At 37.6% G+C, this 17,715-nt stretch overlaps 1 protein-coding gene across 2 annotated transcripts in view; it reads right to left on the minus strand.

Annotated features, from left to right (window-relative positions):
- The window catches only part of LOC113092589 (kelch-like protein 29), a 247,263-nt gene that overhangs the window by 152,094 nt on the left and 77,454 nt on the right, over positions 1–17,715 (minus strand). Inside the window, exon 3 of one of the 2 annotated variants that reach the window (XM_026258237.1) lies at positions 16,248–16,550. In XM_026258237.1, coding sequence (XP_026114022.1) covers positions 16,248–16,520 — 273 coding nt within the window. In that variant the 5' untranslated portion in view covers positions 16,521–16,550. Of the gene's footprint in view, positions 1–16,247; positions 16,551–17,715 lie in introns of those variants that run through there. The other variant, XM_026258238.1, reaches the window with a different exon arrangement.

Raw genomic sequence — 17,715 nt, forward strand, 5'->3', positions numbered from 1 at the left:
TACCATCTACCCATCCATGATCAGTCTATTCATCTATCCATCCATCCATCCATACATCTGTCTACCAATATCCACCTGTCTATCAATCCACCCATCTACCTATACATCTGTCTACTTACCTATCCACCTATCCATTCATCCATCCATCCATCTACATCTTTCCATATATCTATCCATCTAACTATTTACCCATCTGTCATCCATCCATTTCCCTATCCACCCATATATCTATCTAATTCTGTTTACTGTCTACCTATACATCCATCTATTTATCCATCTTCTTATCTGCCTAGCCATCCATTTATCTACCTATTCACCCATCTACCTACCTACCTATCTATCTATCTATCTATGTATCTATCTATCTATCTATCTATCTATCCATCTATCTATCCATCTATCTATCTATCTATCTATCTATCTACTTCCTTACATGCATCCTGTTTGCTACGTTATGTGGCAAAATCTTAGAGACCTTCAAATTCAATTGAAATTTAGGACTTGAAGTGCAATTTAAAAATGTCCATTCTCAGCTCAATTCTAAATGGGATGGCTTCCATCAATATCCAAGTTCCCAATTAACATAAAAGCACTGTGAAAGCACACAGCAGTAGGTTTTGGCTTTACCTTAAACACCTGTGTGTGTGGCAGCCCATCACCAATAATAAATGTTCCTGTGGATGCATTAGCCAGCAGTCCCAATGGTTCAGCAGATCCAGTAGATGGGGATCTAATGGCTGGCGTCAAGAGTCCGAAACTATCAGGCATTACATCTCTGCCACTCAGAAACAATGAATGAACAAACCAATTTCACACAGGCATGCATACGGTCAGGCCGGCCGCAGCTCCTACAAACGCCCTCGACAAGGAAGCGCTTGTACCACACATATATTTGGAAATGGAGACACAGCGAGTGAAAGAACGAGGGGTGGAGAACAGGAAAAAGGCTGACATACATGCTGTTTATACGCCACATTTCTTATTTCTACACCTGTTAGAACTGTCAGTTTCGCTACACAGCCAGAGGAACGCTCATCTTCCAGAGACTCTTCTAGAAACACACTATTAGGGCTATACTTTTGCAACTCGCTCAGGACCTGGGCTCGTCTTTTGGTGCTGAAAAATGCTAATCAGGCTGCTACAGTCTCTCTCGGAAGCAAGGTGCAAGAGGTTCATAAACAACCTCAACAGTCTCTTTCTGTAGCCAGAGGAGAGTCTCTACGACACCACAGATGGGCTCTGTCTTTCATATCGGACTGAAAAATCAATCTCGCGGATTTCACAGTGAGACTGTCAGAGATTTTGACGAATCTTCCACACATCTGATGCCCATAACGCCTTGAGGCCCTCTCTCTCTGGAACATTCTTCGACGGAGTCTCACTGTCAGGTCCACACTGATCTATTTATAAAGAACAGAGGTTTCCAGATTCGGATCCAAGATTACCGTGTAAGGCCTGCAGCAGGGCAGGTCCGTCCCACACGCTCCCCTAAGGCTCTGAACTTCTGTTCATTATAATAGTCAAAATCGGCGAGACCTTACAACGGTTTAAAAAAAGAGACTAAACAAAGCGGACGGGGATGGGGAAGTTTTGCAAATAAAATACAACATTTTACATCTATCGGCTGGGATGACTCATTTTGTTTTGAAGGATGCAAAATCCAGCAGACCCCAGGGATGTGCAAAACAACATGCTTTTACATTACAATCAACTAGGCAAGCCAGCTTAAACTACTAGTCCATTAAACAGTTTTCAGAAAGCACTATTGGGTTTTAAAGGAAAATGTGTCCTTTACTCCCCCCTTGAGTTGTTCCAAAACATTATGAGGTTGTGTTGAAAAGAAGAAATAAAACTTATAGGTTTGGAACAAGTGGAATGTAAAAGAAAAAAAAAAAAGAAAAAAGAAAATTGTGGTGCAATGTATTTAGCCTGTGAATTTACCGCACACCCACTACTCAGCATGAGCTCATTTGCAGAAATAAAGAATACAGATGGAGTTAACACATTTAGAATGGTGGATTTTGTTTCCTGTCGTCGTATCATATAAGTTGAAGCTCTGTCTGTGTGTAACTTGAAAGGATAAAAATAACTGGAGACACAGCTAGAAAGCACTGAAATAATCAATCATATATATCAAGTTCTACTCTCTGATATAAATAATAAGCATAACACTATCGCACTAATGACCATCCTAATGTCATAGTGAGAATTCATTTATCTACATCTGCTGCCAATTCACATGTGTAATGAGATAAATTTAATTTTAAAGGGAAATTAGATGCAGGATTTCCACAAGTTGGTATGATGTTTTAGGGTCTTGATCAAATGTCTGCAATGGACTCTAGTTTAAATTCCTCAGTGGTCATGTAAAACAACACCCTTTTTACCTTATCAAAAGCAGCTCTGTATACAGCGACCCCTTTTGGTGAATGTCTCTTTAAATGATAATGAGCTCTGCTCACCCTGCCCCCCTTTTTCATGGAAGAGGAAAGGAGATTTGCAAATTATCATAAAAATATAAATTGTGAGACTGACTTCGTCTGGAGGTGCAGGTGGATCACGGGCAGTGGGTACTGATCCATGCCTGAGCTTACATTTTTTTGCAAATAAAGCAGTCGGGAGTAAAAGGATTTGTGCAGATATAAATTAATGTAGGTGTATTCGGTGGAGCATTAACATCAAAAACAAAACTAATCTACTGCGCCCTCAGTGGCTCTGATGTCGGCTGCCCACTGCTCCCGGTGTGTGTTCACAGTGTGTGTGTGTGTTCACTGCTCTGTGTGTGTGCACTTTGGATGGGTTAAATGCAGTGCACAAATTCTGAGTATTGGTCACCATACTTGGCCAAATGTCATGTCACTTTCAATTTTCACTTTCAATGCTAGAAAAATTATGACAATTTTTGGAAAATTATGTGTTCAACGGTGACCAACAGAAAATATACTGCCTGCTGTGTACAATTACTGGCCAACTGGGTTAACGTCTTTGAAGTGGGAACAGAACAAACTAATTAATTTGGGATTGGACTGAAAAGGCACCGGAGCCATGTTTGGAACTTCCTTTAAATAAAGACACAGCGGAAAGACATCGCATGGATCCAAAGCCACAAGACAAAGTCAGATCCCGTAATTCACGTTTAAGACAGTAGATGGCATGGAGAAAATAACTGATTTGGAATTTCTGTACAGTACATTTACAGCACTGTGTCTCCCAAGGACTACTGAGGAATGCTATGTGATGAGTCCTCCAAACATTCCCACCAAAACCCTCCAAAGATGTGTGCTTATTCAGTGCACTAAAACTAATGTTTTCTGCAGACAGTACTTGTCTGGAAAATATCCAGCATGAAACTGTAAAACTGGCCTCAACGTTCGATTTATCCGCTTTATCTTCACAGTACATGTTAAATGAAGAATGTTAAGTACAACTGACAAAGCCTCTTTTCCTTTCAATCATATTTTGACCTCAAGACATGAAATTCCCATTGTCTCAGGAACAATAGCCTCTTTCCTCAATTCAACTCTGACATAGAAAAAAAAACGCTTTGAAGATCTTCAAGTTGGTTTTCTGTAAAGATACGAATGCAGACATGTAATTAAACATAGTCAAAACAGGAACGCCTCCTCAATAAAAGATCCAAGACACTCAAGATATAACACTATCAGACTAATGCACACACACAGTTTTGAGTTAACGTTAGCATTAGCTTCAAGAGTACAACTGCAGCAAGCCGTTCTAAAACTTCTGTAAGAAGACAACATGAAATAGGATTCATTCAGGGAAGGATTTCCTTTTAAATGAAGAAAACACAGACATGGATCATGCATAATTAGCAAAACAGAATATGGAAAGGAAAAACCAGGGTGAACCGGTTTTTCATAAAGCACCAATAACTTCCTAACATAGCTTACAACACAGCTTCTCGTCCAAGCTCTTGTCATTTCTAGGTTAGACTATTGCAGAGCTCTTCTGGCTGGACTTCCAACACGTGCAATCAGACCTCTGCAAATGATTCAGAATGCAGCAGCACATCTTGTTTTCAGTGAGCCCCAGAGAGCCCATGTCACACGGCTTCCCTTCTCTCTACAAGACATTGGTGCTTGCCTAAAGGACAGCCATGGCTAGCTGCGCTCTCTCCTATGTATCTACATCCCCTCCAGAAGCCTGCGGTCGGTAAAGGACCGGCACAAAATCACTCTCAAGGATGTTTTCTTTCACCGTTTTCTCTTGGTGGAGTTACCAACCTAACTACTACTATTTTCAATGAAGACTGAATCCTTGTATAATGAGCACGATTTGGGAAGTGAACCATCCAGAATGAATCTCCTGCGTGGTTGGAAGGTCAGATGCGAACATTTGATCTACAACATGAGCTATTGATCTATCCAGCTAGAATACACTCACTTCACGTCTCATAAACCGTTAAAAATGTCAATATCTGGGAGTAAGAGAAGAGCAGACCTGTTTATACATTTGAAAAGAATGACAATGCAAAGGAGAACTCAATTCGGTCTGGTTTTCTGAGCGAACACAGCCAAAGTGTCCTGAATTCAGTTCTCTTTCACATCGTATGAACAGAGAAATACACACCAAATTATTTTGAATTACCCATTTATTTTGATGAGTAATCAGGTAAACACAATCGGTTTTATCTTAGGTGAACAGTTGGTAGAATATCTGATGTATATCAGTAAGAAGCATTTGGTTTTAAAGGGCAGCAGTCTAATTTACTTGAAAGAGAGAAAAGCTCTTGACTGAATGACTTTAGAAGCGCTAATAAGGATTGATCAAAATTTAAGTAAATAAATATGTCTGCTTGAAAAATGAAGAATGGTAGGTAATTCTACATATTATATAACCACTGGTATTTCACTGAAAGGAGGACCATGTTCTTGTTTCTTTATTTCATTTTAATATGAAGGCATGTTGTGTGTCACAGCAGTTCAATCTGTGTCTATATTGCATGATAAAACCTTAATGTCAAACCGATATAATGTTTTTGGAAATTTTTGAGAAATGCTTAATACATGCAAAACACTGTAGATTTTAACTTCACTCTAAAAACGGCTGGGTTATTTTTTAACCCAAAATGCTGGGTTGAGTCTGTTGGGTCATTTTGTTGGGTTATTTAATTTCTTTTTAAACACTTTTGGGTAGTTTCAATTTACCAGGTGTTGGGTTAAACCTGCTGGGTTGCGTCGCTGGGTTGTTTCAGGCCAGCGCTGGGTTATTTAACGCGCCTTGAAGATGTTTAAATCGCTCCCCAACTGTCACTTTGGAAGAACAACGGGGCAAAGCCACGGCTTTCAACTGTTTTAAGGTAAGTTTATTTAATGTTTTCAATAATAATTATTTTAAATTGGCAGAATAATAACTTTTTTTTGCAGCAACAATACTGTTAAACGTCTACAGGCCAACATTATTTACGTTAAATGATGAACTGTTTACCTCAAACGGCCAACCTACGTTACGCGACTCGCATAATCGTGTTAAGGTATCTGAGACGACAGATTAATAAAGTTTTATTAAGTTTCAGACAGTGACTGATGGCTGAAATATGCGAATACCTGTGAAAATAGAGGAAAAAGTAGTTTCTGACACTGAAAAGCCAATTTGATATTTAAGTGAGTCAAATGAGTTCAAAAAGTGAATACGACTTTCTGCTCTAATGTAAACGCCTGCAGTTGTCCATATCGACATTTAAATCATACAAATTACGTACAATATAGTCGGACCGCAGGTCTAAAAGAACCGACGACCCGGTTCAAGTAAACCGGTTCAGTAATTCTCGAACAAAGTGATTCCCGGAAAAGAATCGACGTCTCAGGGCATTTCAAAATGCGCGCACGCACAGCGAGTGACGCTGGCCGCGTTAGTGAAGTGATTTGATGCTTTTGTGGTTTATAAAGTCTTTTTACATACAAATTATAATTCAAAATGTGTTTTTTTTTCCTGTCAGAAAAGCGCATGGATACATTTGTGAGAGAAAAACTCGTCGAGTGCAGTCTTATTGAGGCGTCTAACGGTAAGTTCGTGTTTATTATACATTTTACATAATTGTTTGTCTGTGATAATCAACTAACGTTAACCATATAGTTAAAGCTGCACCAGAATGTACCTAATTTATGAGCGTAAACATCATATATTAATTTTCCAGATCGTGTTTTTGACTTGTCCTTATCACTTTGGTACATCTATAAGTTTTTATATATGGACTGTTTTACCTACGTGACTTGTCATAGAAATGTCTGTGTGCGCGCATGCAGTGTGATCTCCCTTATCTGTGCCAGTGACTGTGTGTGTTTGATATAGCCAGCATATTAACATAAAACTGTGATTTATAATGACTGGAACATCCCATTGATTAGACAGTTTGAAAGCACACCTTTCAGCCAATCAATATATCATATTCTGCTTCTGTAGACCAACTCATAGGTGAATTTAACTCATAGTCATGATGGGTCAATTTCATGATTAACTTCACACAGTTAATTGAACTGAATCACTGTTATTAAAACAATTTGTATTTTTTCTTTTTTTTCAACTTTATTTTAAAGGTTGGAACAAACATGGAATTCCTTAACTGAGCAGAGTCCACAAAACCCCATCCAATTGTCTTGGCGATTTAAAAATGACAGCAGATCTCTCAGGCATTGATCATAATCAATGGACAGGTAAGGATATTCTGGACTATTTTCAAAAGGAATTGCAAATTGTATATTTAATTGTATTTTTCCACATGTGGACATATACATTGTGAAATAGTCCAAACTCAATTGAAAAGCATTTGTATTTCAGATGCCTTACACAGAAAGCTGTCAATTTGTGTCAAGGGTGGGACTATACTATGGGGCGTGTTTGTATTGGGAGATATTTTGTAGTTTTTACCCCAAATCTCTCACTGTTTGCACTCTGATGCACGTCAGCAAACAACATTGCAGTTCTACTCTTATTTACCTAGTTGCATCTTGCCCTATATTTTATTCCTCCGGTGAAAAGCATTTGGTTAATGGTGAATATTGACCAATAGTACCATGTGGCTCTAACGGTTAGCGGGTGATAGTAGCTGCATTTGGGGTAAAAATGACAGAATTATTTATTGTGTGAGGTGCCAAGAATATAGGGAGATCCGGGTTGCACTGTCTGTTCTTTATCACACATCTCTCGGAGCGGCAGCTGCCTTTAGTAGTGCCTTAACCTCCATTGTTCAAAGCATTTTGCACAGTTGTCTTTGAGTGACGTCACCTCCCAATACAAACACTCTCCATAGTATGGTCCCACCTCTGACAAAAATTGACAGTTTTCAATGTGAGGCATTGGAAATTCAGATGCTAAAGATTCCATTTGAGTTTTGGCAGGTAACATGTGCGACACAGTGAAAAAACAGACATGGTAATTCATAAAACCTCATGTACTTGTTCTTATGTTGCATCTATGCTAACATTAGTCTGTTTCTCTCTTATTCCAAGGTCACCGTAGCCACCAGATCCAGTCTGTATCCAGATCAGAGGGTCACTGCAGTCGCCCGGATCCAGTACGTATCCAGACCAGATGGTGGATCAGCACCTAGAAAGGACCTCTACATCCCTGAAAGACAGCGGAGACCAGGACAACTAGAGCCCAGATACAGATCCCCTGTAAAGACCTTGTCTCAGAGGAGCACCAGGACAAGACCACAGGAAACAGATGATTCTTCTGCACAATCTGACTTTGCTGCAGCCTGGAATTGAACTACTGGTTTCGTCTGGTCAGAGGAGAACTGGCCCCCCAACTGAGCCTGGTTTCTCCAAAGGATTTTTCTCCATTCTGTCACCGATAGAGTTTTGGTTCCTTGTTTTTCTTTAGTTGGGGACAATTAATATCAAGCGATATCATCCACTTGATTGCACAGAGGGACGATAAATCACTGAATCAATGACGAATTGACTTTAACTGAAAACTGAGTGTTTACTTTTGTCCCTTTGCATTATTACACACTATTTTCCTATTTAATACTGTAAAGCTGCTATGATGCAGTATTTGATCAATATGACAGGCTTATTACTCATAATACATGGAAAATACAGCTACAAACTGACTTTGTTTTTCCATTTGAAATTTGGCAGTCACTAAACTGAAACCGTAATTTTTGTTCAGTGTTTTTGAAACAGTGTTTTTGTTCAAGATTTGCAATTGTGTTTGGATTGTCACAATTTGTCACATGTGCAAAACGCAATTGAAAATATAATTAGCAATTCCTTTTGAAAATTGTCCTTCCATAGACAGGCTCTATAACGGAGTACACTGCTCTCAGGTGTAGATCTTTGCTTCAGAGCTTAAGTGTTTGACAATAGTTCACCCAAAAATGAAAATTGTCACTAATTATTCACCCTGGTCTGAAAGCTCTCGAATATCAACGAAAATATCTTAACTTGTGTTCTGAAGATGAACGAAGGGCTTACGGGTTTGTAACGACATGAAGTTGAGTAATAAATGACAGAATTTTCATTTTTGGGTAAACTATATGTTGAAGTACCCTAAGCAGTGCACATCTACCTACATAGGAGTCTTTATTTACTTGATATAAATTTAAGGACATCTTTAAATGATTTTACATTTAAATTTAAAGAATGTTAATTGTCAATGTCATTTCACTGTGTATTTAAATAGCTAAAAATCTCAAAATGTAATAGTTAAACAGCTAGACACAGGTCATTCAGAAATAATTTTCTTATTTATTGCAACTGTATTTCTGTGATTTTAATTTATTTATTTTGCATTTGCTGGAAACAAAAAAAGGGAAAATTCCATGTTGTTTGTCATTGGTAAATATTTTTGAATGTCAGATGGCATTAAAAATATTTTTTAACAGTCTAAATAACCTGTATTCTTCATTATTTATTAGTCCATGATTGCTTTGTTAAGCAAAAGTGAAATTATGAGAATAACCCAGCAAGAATAACCCAGAATCATAAAAATGCAAACCCACAAATGGTAAAAATGACTCTATCTTGGGTTTTCTCAATAACCCAGCATGCTGGGTTAAAATGTGTAAACCAGCATGCTGGGTTACTTTAACCCAGCATGTGTTCTGTCCAATATTTACCCAGTGCTGGGTTGCCAATTGGGTTATTTTTAACCCAGCCATTTTTAGAGTGTTACTAACATCTTATGACTGTAGGCAAACTACAGTAAAACTAGACTAAAACTAAAAGCATTTAGATAACTAAAATATGACTGACACTAAATCAATATTTGCTGTCAAAATTAACACTGATTCCTCAATGGTAAGTCGCTTTGGATAAAAGCGTCTGCCAAATGAGCAAATGCAAATGTATTCTCTACAACACTCAACTTGTGTCAAATTACATTTTATGAGACTAAACTGGCTGTATTTTGTCTGCACAAAAATGGCTTGTTTGGAAAATCCTATTAAAATGTGACTTTATCCAGCAAAAAAAAAATCACCTTCATTCATGTCTCACATTTGAAAAACTTTAAAAACATGGAGGAAAAAGATGACAAGATCAATACCGAGGGCCCAAATTTTGACCCTCAAAAATGTGTTCTGCTTCTTTATAATCAACATATGAATAGTAGTATTCGAGTATTCAAGGCCAGAACACTAAAAACCATTAATATTTCATCTTCATCTTCCTCTTCAAGATTTAAAGCGATAGATGACAGCACTGGGGACTTCAAATGACACTGTCATGTTGTCATTTTTTCTCCTCGCTCCCCTGAGAGAAATAAACGAGCGGTAAATATCAAGAGGAAATTAACTAAATCTGAAACCTGTGATGTATAATCCTAGAATGGGCAAAGACACCATGAATCTCTGCTCTCTCATTTGCTTCTTGCTGAATGTGTTTACTGGAACGCAAATGAAGTTGGCAGAAGACCGCAGAGACCGTGTGTTTTTTTGACCTTCAACACGTCTAGGTAATGAAGGGTAGCTGCTTGTTATTAATTGCCTTATTGGTGAGCACGAATTCAGCCATGAATTGGCCAAGAGCCTCATCCACTGAGGAGACACCTCCCAAATTAAGCTTAAAGAACAGAAATGATCAAAAAAACACTTTATAATAATCCATACAACTATATTTCAAGTCTTTAGGAGTTTTCTTTGAGAAAAATTTACAGCAGCATTTGCTGGAAATCTTCACCTCAAGTGCTTTTAATCACCATGACTGCATCATTGAGTTACACTGATGTAACGATAAACCCAGAGCCGGTAGAAAATCAAATCGATGATTCAAATCGGTTAAGATATTAAATCAATCGTAATACAACTAAATCAGAAAAGATCCAACTCTAAAGAACGATGCATTCACAAATTGGACATCACTTCTTCTGTTTTAAATGCAATTTTCAATTGATAACTCTTTTATTTTTGGTCTATTCCTCATACAATAACATTTTATGTCTCCAAAGCACTGCAAGTCATTTCTTATACAAGTCACTTTAAAGCTTCATTCCCCATTTATTATGATTGCATGGAAACAGCAACTATTAGAGAGCAACACAGAAAGAGGGAATTACAACTGACTTTCATTTTTGGTTGAACTTTAAGCTCCAATTTTCATTGGAGTGATTCCTCAATGAAACCTCATGCTGGGAATTAGCATTAATTATTTGGCAGTTTATGTGTAATTGTGAAGGATCATAAAGAAATCTTCTCTAGTGCATTTTCTCGCAATGAAATCATCTCAATGACAACACTTCTGTGCAACTTTACAGTAAAGGTTGCAAGTCAACCAAAGTTCACGTCTCCCCGCTGAGCCGCCCTTGGCTCAGAGACACTTTGTTTCCATCATTCATTCATTTTCTGCTTCACACTTGCAGCTGGTCTGCTTTCTCTCTCTCTGAATATGCAAACTGTAGTACACAACACCCTTGAAATGTGTGAGGGAGAACTAAAGCCTTGAAGTTTGGCACTCACATTGATATGAATTGCCCCTCACATCCTTCTGTTAAAATTTTCCCTCACTTATGTTGTGAAAAATGCATGTTTATTCAGCTATGAGATCTAGCCTTCAAACGAATCCGCAGATAAACAGGCGAAAAACTATTAGAAAGCATTAAAATGGCAAAAATTGAATTTGTTTTTAAATCCATAGAAACATGTTGGAAGCAGTTACAGCCAATTGGATTTGGCACAGGCCAATGTACTGTAAAAGTGCTTTTCCAAAATGCTACTACAAAACAACTACATTTGCATTTCCTGAAGGAAATGCCAGAGCTTGCAAAAGCAACATAGTGTAGTTTTTGAAAAGTTTTTTTTTTTTTAATTTAGTTTATCCAAATAGTCTATAAATCTCTGTCATTAGTGTTTTGTAAATGAAGTCACTGTTCTTTATGGTTAATTGCTTCGTCAGGCTTATCTGAGGAGCCAATATTTAATGACACAAAGAGGAAGACATTTCATCATAAATGAGAAAACGAGACTGATATCCCTCGAAGAAATAGATAAACATTTTAAATCAGGGCCATGAGGATTTTCCCTTCCACACACACACAGCTGCACATTCCACAGAATTTTTTTGAATAATTTCTGAAAAGTTCATAATAACATGACCTCTGGTTAAATCCAATCATGTGCTTCTGTTAAGAGAAAGAAATGGCATGGAAACTAAAATAATCAATTGGATCATGACCTGTTACCTAAGTTCTTGGGTCTTGCGTATGAATGTCAGATATGCACAAACAGGTTTTGTAAGGAACAACTAAAGGTGGACCATTGCATTACAAGAAATCAAGAATCAATGATTCCACTTAAGCTATGGTTATCAAATGCACATGTCTATTAGCACATCTTGTTTATCTTAAAACATCATTCACTTTTTCACGCTTACTGACAACACTGATCAAGAATCATCCTCAAAACAGCCTAAAGCCACTCAAAAAAAAAAAAAAAAACTTGAGGAGTGATGAACTGCAATGACATCAACAAACCCGTCACAAAAAATATGAAATTAATCAACAACCTCAAAACCCATCATCCAATCAGAATCAAGAATTCAACAACGCTGCTCTGTAAACAAATGGAATCAGCACAAACGGCTACATGTGTGTCATGCACCGCAAGAGAATGAAACCGCTTTAGTCAACAGAAAGCACAATCAATCTGACGAGCACTACGAGGTGACCCAGGTTAACCCGGGATTCAGGCATTTAACCGATAATGGGTCAGGAAACACACTCCAGCTGTGTGTGATGGTTGGTCTCTTGTTAAGTAATCTCATAGTAATGTGTCTTTAAATGTAGCATAACTGAGAGAGAGCGTGCAATTTGATCCATCCAGCTATCAGATGATAGTATTTCACATTTTCAACATGCAGTGATACAGATCATATGAAGTCTTGTGTGTATGTGTGGTCTCGTCCAGTCAATTCTGTATCATACATTAGGTAGTGAATCATAACGTGAACTCTATATTTGTTATAATTAGGATTTTTCATGCTAATGCCTGCTTAGCATAAATCGCTTTGCTGTATTTCTGAATGAATATTTAGCAAGATTTTGTATTATTTTTTATTAACACTTAAAAAAAGTGACAAATCAAAAGTGACAGCATATACATGTTACAAAAGATTTTAAAAGATGCTTTGTTAGTGAAACCCACACAGAAATCGTTTAGCATGCGTTTCTTTGCTAGTCCAAGTTCTGTGCTTCAAATCGTGTGATCAATTTACAGTTCCCTGAGGGATAGAAAATATTCATTTCAAGTCATCTTGCCTCCTACAAGTTTGCTGAGGCTTCCTTATGGGCCCCGGCCCCAACTGCTCTAAACAGACTATGATAAACTTTCTCAAGCACTCCTGGAATGATGAAAAAATGCCTCTGTCAGCAACTGTGGATTTGTGGTTATGCTCAGGGGAATAAATAAATAAACAAACAAAGGCATTACAAACAAAATGAATTACAAGAGGCGGTGAGTAAATAAGCTGCCACACCTCTAGTTCAATTAAGAGTCGTTTGTTGGTTCTGAAGTGTCGTTAGTCATGACAGACAGCTCAGGCAGATGGGCCTCTTACAGTACACTTACAGTAGCTGCGTTATTTATTGTTCATTGTGTAGAGTTTGTCACAAAAAGACGTGTGAGCCGACGCGAGGGTCCCTCTCCATCTCGCTAATTAGATGCTGATCTGTCTTGCACACAAAAACAGACTCACAAACATTATACTGTAAATCAGCCACACAAACTCAATCACATGCTTCATACCGGTCAAGGTCAAAAACAAACACAAAATGTGCAGCATTCAGAGTCTTTACCCACACACACACACACACACACACACACACACACACACACAATTTGCCTTATTAGACATCCATGTCATTACCAAGGAAAGACGAAAGGCGTTAGATAAATCCTTCTCATGTCTTTCTGCGCTTTTGCTTTTATATTTATCTGAATAGCATCTAGGAGCTGGACCGTGGGCACAACAACATGGGGACTTTGATGACAGATGACAGAGAAAGTGTCGGTCCCTCAAGACTCCACCGTGTTCTGATGAGTTTCCTTCAGGCAATAATTAAAGAAAGCTGAGGTAAACAAATTCCCTCCAGTGCTGGAAACTAACTAACTAAAAGTAGCAATGCTGCTAACATAAAAGAGAAGTTCTATCATTATTTGCTCACTCTCATGTCATTCCAAACCCGTTTGCTGCTATTTTTTCCCGTGGAAAACAGAAGTTGAAGACAGTTTTGAAGACTGCAACATGCACAACAACTAACACAACAATGTTGTGAAAGCATTTTTCCACATACACTACTTTTTAAAAACTCAACAAGGCTACATTTATTTGACCAAAAATACAGTAAAAATAGTAACATTGTGAAATAATATAAGAATATAAAAACACCGTTTCCTATTATAATGCATTTTAAAATGCATGAAATTGTGATGCATTTTTTTTCAGTATTATTTGATGAATAGAAAGTTCAAAAGAACAGCATTGTTTTAAAATAAGAAATGAACTAAATGTCTTTAATGCTTTTTTGTATACATTTAATGCATCTTTGCTGAATAAAATATTATATACATGTATATGTATTTTGAAGTTGTATAAACAACGTGTTTTATTATAAAAATTCCATTCCGAACTCAAAATATGCAATTGGTTGCATGAACCTGAATAACAGCTCTATTGCTAAAGCTCTAGCTGTAGCTGCAGGAATGTATACTCTTAGGCCGCATTTTTTCCCAAGGCTAGCAAACCTTTTCAATTGTTTTCATAGGTGCGCCGTGCTTTTTAAAATGCCAGGAGCGTGCCGAGCGCTGAGCATCTTTTTTACGCTGAGTGCAGGGAGTTGAAGAATATCATCACTGTCACTTTTTAGTCAGCTGACCAATCACAATGGAGGAGGGGCGGGACTAATACTGAAAAGCCGTCACACCCTGCTTGTACTACGACAGAACAACAATGAAGAAGAATTTACCATTGCTTGTCTCTGAGTATTTATGTCTTTACCAGATGGAATTGCAGGGCCATTATATTATTGTTATGAAAAATAATTATTGGAAAAACATTTCATTCGCAATGTGTCAAACCATATTACTTTAGCGAATATTCCGTTTCATAGCTTAGCAACCACAGCGACTCAAACGCTGCGCCCTCAAGCACTCACAGCTGGGCATTTCCAGATGGCTAAAAACACTTTGGTGGACACGTGGCCTTAAATGTTATGACATTATTTGACACTATTTATTTTTAAAGTTAGGACTTTGTCATGATGTAGTCACAATGAAGCCACAATTATGATATGTATTTTCACAATATTTCTAAACCTTTTTTAGCTGTGGTTTCTAAATTATTTACTCTGAAACACAAATTTCACAAATAATTACAAAGAAATGGCTAAATGTATTGAACACATGACTGAAATGCTTTGTATGTCTCCATATAGAGTTCAACAAGTAATGATTCATTGATTCGAATGGTTTCGTTTTCATTTAAACACTGCTTTTTTCAACTTTTTTCTAACAATATTTTGTTGTATTTAGCGTAAATGCAACCTCTGTCCAGAACTGTTCAATGTGGTCAAATACTGTAGATTAATTGATTCAAGAATCATTAATTTTAAAAAACCTCACTGTTTAAGAGCCAGAGAAACGAACGGAATAATCTAAAAATGTATACAGTGCACAGGGGGGAAATGGTGTATGATTTACTGTACTTTGAAACGCTTGCTAGTAAAATTCACAAATAATTACAAAGAAATTGCAAATAACTTTGTGGTATTTTAAACTCCAAAAATCTTTATTTTCAGCTTTGAGAAATCATTTTTAAAGGTGTAGTAAATTGTAGTGCAGTACAAAATACTATTTTTTTTAGATTATAAATTAGTTTTTTCCCTGTATACTAAAACACACATCAGAGAGACACGTCAAAGTCAAAGTCAAAGCAGAACTCTGCGGTCTGCATCCTGGCGTTCGCCCGCAGGGTTAGTGTTAATACAATCTGCATAATGCTAAAGCATTTGGTTTGATACTCACAAAGCTTTCCGGCCACAGAAGTCCCACCGAGTTCACTCAAGCGGAAAAGTTTAAACAGAAAATGCCAATGTGAGATGACAGTAGCTGTAGTTGGAGATGCCAAGGTTTTGAGGCCGATTGCTCCCTGAAGTGGGCTTCAAGCAAGGTAGAGAAAAGCTGGCAAGCCCTTCTGCTGGGAGACTCGACTGATAAAAACCAAGAGTAATTACTCTGAAAACAACTCCACACACCTCAGGCAAGACACTATACTAACATACACCACGGCAAACACCTCCTATTAGCCATTAAAGAGACCTCAAGTGAACACTACCTTCAAAATATGTATGTTTTGTGGGTCTCGAACAAAGGTCATGTCAATCATCGCCTCATATGAGCGTGGGCTGCATATGCCGCATGGCAAGTAGCTACTAAACTGTCGCTACGCATGAAATCTAAGTGAAACGGAAGCTAATCTGATTAAACGGCATGAAGAGTGAAACAACAGTTCATGCTTTTCTTGTCCCTTGAACTAATTCTCCAGAATGGCATTCATCTCGGCTCAAATAGCAAGCTGACGCCTTTTATTTCTTGCCCACAACAGACTTGACAGAGCCACGAGCTCGGGCTTAATTCGGCCCATTGCTCAGAGTTTCTCATTTGCATAATGAAAGAGAAAATTAGCGAGGAGAAGAAGAGCAGGACTAAATGAAGCAATCTGGCAGTGGGAGCAGAATGGAAATGCGAGTGATTTGGATGCAGTTTTCGCCCCCTCGTTCACAGCTTGTACCTTCACAACAGGTGCCGTGGCGGATACAGAGGCTCCCGAGCGCTTGGCGGCGAGGTCGTTGCTGGCCGACGTCACAGCAATGGTCACTGGGGTGGGAAGAAGAGACGGGATGACCGGGAGGGGGAGGAGTCCTGGACGGTTGTTGCCGTTGGCCACAGGCGGTCCTGAGGAGCAGGTGCTGTGGCCAACGCCATTGTGAAGGCCACCGGCTCGCTCGCGACGGTCCCAGGGGCCTCGATAGTCTCTCTCAAAGCGGTGATGGTGTCGTGACATCACTTCCTCTTAGAGGATATGTAGCGCTGTCTGCAAGAGAGAGCACAAAGAGAGCGATAGTATTGATTATACCCTGTCGAAGCACAGATAGAAATAGAATGCACCAAACAAATCGAGCTTCTTGGCAGGTTTGACGTGCAACACAACAAAACTCGCTGCAGACATCTCAATATCTCCCAGACAGTAGAAAGTATGAATTTTAGACTGGCATCGCTTCAGCGGAGTGTAAAAAATAACATGCAAGCTTTTAACACCGAAAAACATGCTTAGGTCTTTTGGAGACTCCCAATTCTTAGACTGACCAAAGAAGTGCTCTTGTATTTTAAATGCTTCCAAAAATAACATAAATAAATAAATAAATAAATTGCATTTATTTAAAACAAAATAAAAAAACAAACAAATACATCATTTAATAAAATAAATATAATTACATTAAATTATTCAAAATTAAATAACCAAAAAAAAATAAAAAAAAATTCAGAAATCAAATAAAAATAATAAAAATAAATTAAAACCTAATATACACACATGTATAATTTATATATAATGTATCATAAAAAATATAATTTAATAAAACTGCATAATATAATTTTAAATTAAATATATAAAATCAGTTAGAATTAAACAAAAAACAAATAAATACTTACATAAATGAAATATAACTAATAATCTAAAATTATCTAAATAAAATAAATTAATGTGAATTAAATTAAAAATAATAATAATAATTACATAAAACTTTAAATGACTTTAAATAAACTAACAAATAATGACCTGACAAACCATTTCAATATTTGTTAAATATTTCAAACTATTATGTACACAAATTATGACCATCACTCAGTAGGAGCATCATTTCTATTTCAAAAAGTATTCCCCGGTGTAACAATAGCACATGTGAGCCTTTGATAAATCAATGCATTCGCATACAAAATGTTTGAGAAATGCACATGGCTTCTTTGTGTCTTCACAAACATGATAAACAGCCCATCTACTTATTATAATCCAGCCTCTGCCAGCTTTTATAAGAGGAAAAATTAGACGACGGGTGTTTATTTACAAGACCATCAAGAAAAAAGTTTACAGGAAAACTTGCACTCTTCCAGATGGCTAACAGATCCGTCCAACTATCCAGAGTTTTCCTAATGACCAAAATTGTACGGCTGCAAGGCCTCGTGATTTGAACTAATCTAAT

The sequence above is a fragment of the Carassius auratus genome, unplaced genomic scaffold, assembly GCF_003368295.1.
Source record: "Carassius auratus strain Wakin unplaced genomic scaffold, ASM336829v1 scaf_tig00214657, whole genome shotgun sequence".
In the NCBI taxonomy this organism is placed as follows: Eukaryota; Metazoa; Chordata; class Actinopteri; order Cypriniformes; family Cyprinidae; genus Carassius; species Carassius auratus.